The 8,600-nt window shown below is 49.6% G+C and overlaps 1 protein-coding gene across 1 annotated transcript; it reads right to left on the bottom strand.

Annotated features, from left to right (window-relative positions):
* Nucleotides 1-3,443: 3,443 nt before the first annotated feature.
* LOC130294284 (free fatty acid receptor 2-like) lies at nucleotides 3,444-8,046 on the bottom strand. The gene is made up of 2 exons (XM_056543897.1): nucleotides 8,003-8,046; nucleotides 3,444-4,486 (listed from the first exon to the last, which is right to left on the bottom strand). Exons 1-2 carry the CDS (start codon nucleotides 8,044-8,046, stop codon nucleotides 3,529-3,531), a joined length of 1,002 nt encoding a protein of 333 aa, XP_056399872.1. The 3' UTR covers nucleotides 3,444-3,528.
* Nucleotides 8,047-8,600: the final 554 nt, after the last annotated feature.

Below are 8,600 nucleotides of genomic sequence, written 5' to 3'. Positions count from 1 at the left end.
CTCTCGGAAGGCTGAAAGACCATGTCTCTCTATCCAGAAGGATAGATCAACCTCCCTACCCTCTACATTGATCGATCTCTCCCCTCTCCTTAAGGCCCCCAGGAGACGCTGCTGCAAACTGCTCTCCCCAGAGCCAGAGGACGAGGAAGGTGCCCCCCTCCCCCCAGCGGTGACATTTGCGTAGCTGCGTACCGGTGCTGCCACCGCTGGGGGTGCAACTGGACCAGGCCCTACATCCCCACCACTAATCTGCGCCCCTTCACCACCCTCCTCCACATAATCCATACCCAAACCATTGTCACATGTTTTAGCTAATGTGCCCCCCATACCTCCACCCGTGCTACAGCCCAAACCACCATTCAAAGCCCCAGACAGATTATTAACAGATACATTCACTCCTTCATTCACTTTTACATTAACTTTCTCACTCATACTGGCTGGACCGGTGTGTTCTGGTGCAGATTTTGTACCATCAGCATCACTGGGTACCAGAGCTGGAGCCACCACCACAGGACAGGTCACCGGTCCCTTATACAAGGACCGGGAAGCCTGCCTAGCCTGCTTATTAGCGGCCCCAGCCCTGTTTTTATTGGTACCCTCCGCCTCATCAGTACTGGAGTTTCCTGCTCCTGGGCGCCGCTGATCTGGATCAGCGGCGCCAATACAAAATAGGGGTTTAAGTCCAGTCTTTCTGGGAGGCGAAGACATCTTAGCCCCGGCAGCTCCTCCACGACGACACCGCTGCTCCAAAGGAACAGCAGTGCCAACGCTCAGAGCCACCGGAGCTCCCGCAGCCGCCTCTGGCACAAAATCGCCCCCCCCTCCCGTTAGGGAGCAACCCAATGTGCCAGAGCCTTTACTGCCCATCGCTGGGCAAATATCACTGTCCGACCTCACAGCCGATACACTGTCTGCTCCACCACTGTTACTGCAAACAGCTATGGAGCTCACCGCCACACTAGACTCCATACTCTCCCCACTCTCCTGCACTGAGTCCACAGCAGAACTCAGGCTGGGCTGAGAAATGGGGTTCACACAGTGAGCTGACCCTGCGGCCAGTCCGGGGGGCTCAGGGAGGGGGGTATATACAAATGTTACCTGCTCCTGGAGCTTGGTCTTCTTTGACTTCTTCTTTTTCCTTCCCCCAGGTGCCTCCTCTGGTAACTCATGTCCAAACGTGAAGTCCTGGAGGCGACCTGGGGACTCCAGGAGCTGGATCTGGGCCATCAGCGCCCCTCCCTGGTGACTGGTGCTACTCTCATCCCCCGAACCGCCAGGGCCGCAGCCAGATGACATTGCCACTTGCCCTGCAGGGAGCCCACTGTATGGGGTGAGATGTTGCAGACCCCCGGGTGGATTTGGCTCAACATTATCGGCCTCCGCAACGTCTCCTTCCTCCTCCACCCGTGGCTGAAGCCCCCTCAGCTTTCTTTGCTTCTCCCTCTCCTTTTCTGCAAAGCGATCTTCATTCTGAAGCTTTTCTTTAAATGGCCCGCTGTTCTCCAAAATAAAAGTTTTCCTTTTCTTTAGATTGCTGATGCTGGTTTTAAGCTGTTTAATCCTTGCTGACAGCTCAGCCTTCTGGCGTTTTGACGCAGTTTCCATTAAAGCTTTTGCCTCCTGTACCTCCTCCTGGAGCCTATACAAGCTGCTCCTTGCTTCTTTATATCCCTGAAGTATCTCTGCAACACGGGATCCATAGGTGGTTCCAGGTTCCTGGGCCCTGGGCATTGCCCAATCCTCCTCCACACCTCCATGGGCATTTGGCTTTGCTCCAGGAGGAGTATCACAGTCCATAGTACCTGTAGTACCTTTTGTTGGAGCAGCCTTGCGGCTACTCTTCATCTCCATGGGCTCAGGAGGTGCTGGAGATACATCGCTGCATCTCCTGGCAGAGCGCCTTAACCCAGAGACCTCTGGTGCAGTTCCTGATGCTGGTCCCTCTGCAACTGGTCGCTGGCTCCCCCTGCCCCCCGCGGACCTACTTCGGGGGGCAGGTGTTGGGGTTCTCCGCTCCTCGCTCATACCAGGAAACGAACCCTCCTTCTGGGGAAAGGAAGGTCGCTCCTGGGAGAGAGGTGGATCACTCTCAAGGTCGAGCACACCAAACGCTCACAGGAAGCTCAAACAGGAAGATGCTCCCTCTAGTGGCCAGACTCCAGAGCTGTACTCACTATTCTGCTGGTGAGATCACTGTGTACATACATTACATTACTTATCCTGTACTGATCCTGAGTTATATCCTGTATTATACTCCAGAGCTGTACTCACTATTCTGCTGGTGAGGTCACTGTGTACATACATTACATTACTTATCATGTACTGATCCTGAGTTATATCCTGTATTATACTCCAGAGCTGTACTCACTATTCTGCTGGTGAGGTCACTATGTACATACATTACATTACTTATCCTGTACTGATCCTGAGTTATATCCTGTATCATACTCCAGAGCTGTACTCACTATTCTGCTGGTGAGATCACTGTGTACATACATTACATTACTTATCCTGTACTGATCCTGAGTTATATCCTGTATTATACCCCAGAGCTGTACTCACTATTCTGCTGGTGAGGTCACTGTGTACATACATTACATTACTTATCCTGTACTGATCCTGAGTTATATCCTGTATTATACTCCAGAGCTGTACTCACTATTCTGCTGGTGAGGTCACTGTGTACATACATTACATTACTTATCATGTACTGATCCTGAGTTATATCCTGTATTATACTCCAGAGCTGTACTCACTATTCTGCTGGTGAGGTCACTGTGTACATACATTACATTACTTATCCTGTACTGATCCCGAGTTATATCCTGTATTATACTCCAGAGCTGTACTGACTATTCTGCTGGTGAGATCACTTTGTACATACATTACATTACTTATCCTGTACTGATCCTGTGTTATATCCTGTATTATACTCCAGAGCTGTACTCACTATTCTGCTGGTGAGGTCACTGTGTACATACATTACATTACTTATCCTGTACTGATCCTGAGTTATATCCTATATTATACTCCAGAGCTGTACTCACTATTCTGCTGGTGAGGTCACTGTGTACATACATTACATTACTTATCCTGTACTGATCCTGAGTTATATCCCATATTATACTCCAGTGCTGCACTCACTATTCTGCTGGTGAGATCACTGTGTACATACATTACATTACTTATCCTGTACTGATCTTGAGTTATATCCTATATTATACTCCAGAGCTGTACTCACTATTCTGCTGGTGAGGTCACTGTGTACATACATTACATTACTTATCCTGTACTGATCCTGAGTTATATCCTGTATTATACCCCAGAGCTGTACTCACTATTCTGCTGGTGAGGTCACTGTGTACAGTCGCTGGTAACATTGATTCTCTTTTCGCTTATTAAGCTGAACAAAGTTTTCACTGAAAAGACAATCCGGACTTCCAGAACCTGTTGCTCGGGCAGTGCTTCCAGAAACTGTTGCTCACGCAATGATTAAATACAATAGGTTCTCACATGGTCCATGAAGACCTAAGTGGAGGACCCATCTGAGTTGCCGTCTCTATATGGGGCATTGCGCAGGGATGGACAAAGCTTCTTACAGGGGCAGATTTTCCTAAATTTTTCCAAGATGGCGGCTACAATGTAATAAAAAGTTTTATTGACAGTGGTTGAAGTGAAATAAAAAATAACCGGATCCAATGAGGCATTCAACGTGCTGAGAAGAAGCGTGTCCACCCTCCATGTCGGACTCTCATTTAGAATGAACCCAACGATATGAGAAATATTGAACGGAGCAAAACAGACGCAAAAGTTGACTAGAGTGGCGATGGCCAAGCCGATAGCTCTCAGCTTTCTCCTCTTTTGGATGTTGGGTAAGGACATGAGAATCCGCACAAAGTTTATGTAACAAAAAGAAGTTATGATGGATGGAATGAAGAAGAGGACCACCCCTAACTCCAAACGTACCGGTAACAGGATCCTCAGCTGCTCCTCAGTGAACTGATCATAGCATGTGGTAACATTGTTGGGTGTAGCATACTGGACCACATACACTACGGAGCAGTGGCCGCAGGCTAGAACCCAGAAGATGACGCTGGCGACGATCGCATAGGCAGGTTTCCGATTAAGCTTGTATTTGATTGGAAAAGCCACGCTGAGGTAACGTTCTACACTGACGGCGGTGAGGAACAACGTACTGATGTAAAGGCTACTGAAGTAGAAATATTTCGTAAGGGGACAAAGAAACAATGGCATATCCCAGACCATACCAGCAGCTACCTCCCGCATCTTCACAGGAAGGAAAGACAATAAGAGGAGGTCCGAAATGGTCAAGTTAAGGAGGAAGATGTCCACCGGAGTCGGCTTCTTACGAACCTTGACTAGAAAGGCATAGAAGGCCAACAGGTTGGACGGTAGGCCCGTGATGAAGGCAAAAATGTAGATAGCCATGACTAGTCGACTGTGCTCTTCATTCACTATGAGACCCCTATGAAGGAAAGAAGAAGATCAGAAGACTCAAAATAGAATTCAGGTAGAAGTATTGGATGGTAAATTATCAAATTATTCAAAGAAACCAATACAATTCTGGTTGGACCTACTGGAGTTGTCCTAGTTGTATGTATTTGGAGACCACTTTGTCACTGCCACCGTAAGCTGGCTTCTACAGTCAAGTAGGGTAAGACCCTCATGGACAAAGCCATTCTTAATTCTTAAGTTTCTAGCTTTACATTACAAAGGAAATCTGATGGCACCCCTGATGTTCTCATGGTCCCCGGATTTTTTCTTTAGTTTCCAATCCCCCTTGCCTGCCCCCCCCCCCCCCCCTGTTTTCTCTGTCACAGCTACTTTTGGTCCCCAATATGCTAATTAAAGACTGAATTGATACTTGGGAAAATTCCACTGACAACAGACCAGATTAAGGAGCAAAATGACAATACTTACCCTTCATGCAGGACTGGAGCCTAACCTCGGTGAGATTTAAGTATCACCTACTTCCCCCTGCAGCTCTGCTTATGACTGTCCTGCTGCTCCTGATACAGTCTATACCAGAGGTCCCCTACCCATCCTCCAGGACCCACCAACAGTCCAGGATTTTAATGTTACCATTTTCTATTCCCAAAAAAAACCAAAAAACTCTTGAATGTTGGTGGGCCTTGAGGACTGGGTTGGGAACCACTGGTCTAAATGGAATGAGATAATCTGGAGACCACCTAGTTGCCAATTAATCCATAATGATATCGGGTGTCAATAATAACTGTGTCATATGTAAGGGAATGGGGGGGGGGGGGGCACACACGGCAAAGGAGAATCAGGGGACCATGAGCTTTACAGGATTGCTGACATTTTATCTTTTTGGAGGACATGATGGGAGAAAACGGACAGCCGTGGAGGGAAATCCTAGGCCAAGCACTTAATCTGATTCATTCTAGAAATGGGTTGGGGTACTAACAGCTAGACCCCGACCAATCAAATCCTCTGTGTGACATGTTGAAAGGTTTTTTTTCCAATGATTGTGACAACTAAAATGTAATCTGTCATAAGTCAGTCCCCACTTAAAGGGGTACTCCGCTGCTCAGAGTTTAGAACAAAAGGTTCCGAATGCTTAGAGCCGGCGCCGGGAGCTTGTGATGTCATAGCCATGCGTGATGTCTCCCATAGACTTGCATTGAGGGGGTGGGGCGTGACATCATGAGGGGGCGGGGTTATGGTGTCACGAGCTCCCGGCATCGGCTCTAAGCATTCAGAACATTTTTTTCCCTATGCTTAGTAGCGGAGTACCCCTTTAAATAAGGTAATGTTTAAAATTAATATGGGCAATCGTACCCAATGGCCTTCTATGTACGGATGTTTGTTCATGGCTCAATGCATGTATTGTAAGATCTGACCGCCGCGTCTGAAGGGAAAGTGACACTAACCCGGCTGTTCAGTAGGGCTGTTCGGGACCGCCGCGATTTCACCGCGGCGGTCTTGAACAGCCTGACTGAATAGCCGGGTTAGTGCTTACAGGACACCGGGAGGGACCTTACCTGCCTCCTCGGTGTCTTCTCCGTTCAGGGATCCCCTGTATGGTCGGCGCTCTCCTTCCTCGTCATCGCGTCGTCGCGTACGTGCGTCGGCGTGCGTAACGACGTGATGGCGGCGACGGAGAGCGAGGATACCCGGCCGGCAGCAGAGACGTTCCGGAGCGACGGGGACACGGCGACAGCGATGGAGCGACATCCAGGGCAGCGGTGACGGGCAGGGACACGTGAGTATTACCTCCTCCTATGCAGTGGTCTTCAATCTGCGGACCTCCAGATGTTGCAAAACTACAACTCCCAGCATGCCCGGACAGCCAACGGCTGTCCGGGCATGCTGGGAGTTGTAGTTTTGCAACATCTGGAGGTCCGCAGGTCGAAGACCACTATTGGGTTCAAAATCTTTATTTTTTTAGATTTTGCACCTTAAATTGGGTGCGTCTTATACGCCGGTGCGTCCTAAAGGGCGAAAAATACGGTATGTATTAAGGACCTGTGAGTAATTCACATGATAATGTGTTCACCTGTTACCCAGAGAGCACCAGCTAACCAGGTGACCTGCAGCTTGACCTATGGGCTTCTGGCTCAGCCCCCTTTATAAGAGGGGCAGCCATTACACAGTAAAGACCAGACATTTCAGAGCCAGTGTCCAGCACATGTGGAGGCCTCAAGCCTAAAATACAGCCACATGCCAGTAAGTCAAGCCGTCTATGTCTGCTGTCACTACCTACAGTCAAGTCTATTATATTCAGCGTAGCAGTCCTAAAGTCTGTCAAAGTCACTACAAGTCCCAGCAAGCTGCGAGGTCCTTCTGTGTTACTGGCCACCTCTCTGGGATCCTGGCCTATCTGTAAAGACTGTTACCATCTGTCTACCTCAGTAAAGCTACGGTTAACCCCGACCTGGTCTCGGACTATTATTACCCTGCCTAACCTTCGGGTGGTTACTTAAGAAAACCACGCCCTGGCATCACGAACATTTAGGGGTTAATAACACCTTGTCCCTGGGCTACATCATCTGCCCCATACACCACACCTGCACACCACGTGACTAACCACACTCAGCTGGGGGATGCAAGTACCACATATCATACACTAGCTGAGTGTGGTGAGCCACGGGGTGTGAAGGTGAGGTGTATGGGGCAGATGATGTAGCCCAGGGGCAGGTGTTATTAACCCCTAAATGCTTGTGACGCCAGGGCGTGGTTTTCTTAAAGGGTTACTCCGCTCCCCAGTGTGCGGAACTCGATGCTTTGAATGCGGGCTTCCGTGCTCACACCCGCCCCCTCCCATAGACTTGCATTGAGGGGGCGGGGCGTGGCGTCACGAGGGGGCGGGTGTGAACACGGAAGCCTGCACCCAATGTTCAAAACATTGAGTTCCGGACGCCGGGGAACAGAATAACCCTTTAAGTAACCACACGAAGGTAGCACCTTCACCGCTTCTCCCTTCCAGGCCTCATTTTATGGCCTCTGTTAAACATTAAGGACTTATGGTCCAGATATGAAAATATCCTGACAATGTTTTATTATGTGACTTATTTTATTATATAACAGCCCGACCGTAATGATCTGCTCATTGCTCTCCTAATGGCCGCCATAATGAATATAGTCACCTCAATGCCTGGTGTCGATCAGACAATGTTCATGGATCAGTTCCTCTTAACGGAGATAACACAGACAAAGGACGCAGCCGCCACATTAATCAAGTTCAATATTCAAAAAGATAAATGGAGATAGAATATGGAGAAACCATAACAACGCGCAGCACAGCGGAGGATTACAAGGAAATAGGTCGATATTTATTAGATATACAGTGACCCCGCCCCCCCGACCCACGATGGCCCCGACATACGAACATTTCAACATACGATGCTTTTGTATGTCGGGGCCATCGCATAAACGGCGATCCGGCAGCGCAGACTGCTTCATCTGCCGCCGGATAGCCGTTTACGGTGCCCCGTGTGCTCCGCTGACGGTCACTTACCTGTCCTCGAGGCTCCGGAGTGTCCTATTCGGGATCCCCTGCATCGTCGGCGCTCTCCATCGTCGTCATCACGTCGCTGCGCGCGCCGTCCCGTCATCCAATAGGAGCGGCGTGTGTAACGACGTGATGGCGGCGATGGAGAGCGAGGATGCCCGGGAAGCAGAGGCCTTGCCGGAGCGTCGGGGACACCCCGGGGACGCGGCGACAGTGATGGAAGGCAACATCCAGGGCAGCGGTGACGAGCGGTGACGGTCCGGAGCTGCGGGGACAGGTGAGTATAACCTCCAATACCAGTGGTCTTCAACCTGCGGACCTCCAGATGTTGCAAAACTACAACTCCCAGCATGCCCGGACAGCCGTTGGCTGTCCGGGCATGCTGGGTGTTGTAGTTTTGCAACATCTGGAGGTCCGCAGGTTGTAGACCACTGTCCTATACTTTACATTGCACGGATCCCTCAACATACGATGGTTTCAACGTACGATGGTCCATTTGGAACGGATTACCATCGTATGTTGAGGGACCACTGTATACACAATGGAGAAGATTTATCAAAACCTGTCCAGAGGAAAAGTTGCTGAGTTGCCCATAGCAACCAAT

This window comes from Hyla sarda, chromosome 10 (genome assembly GCF_029499605.1).
Source record: "Hyla sarda isolate aHylSar1 chromosome 10, aHylSar1.hap1, whole genome shotgun sequence".
NCBI lineage: Eukaryota > Metazoa > Chordata > Amphibia > Anura > Hylidae > Hyla > Hyla sarda.
The sequence above is the reverse complement of the archived record's forward strand: the minus strand, read 5'-3'. Positions and strand labels throughout refer to the sequence as shown.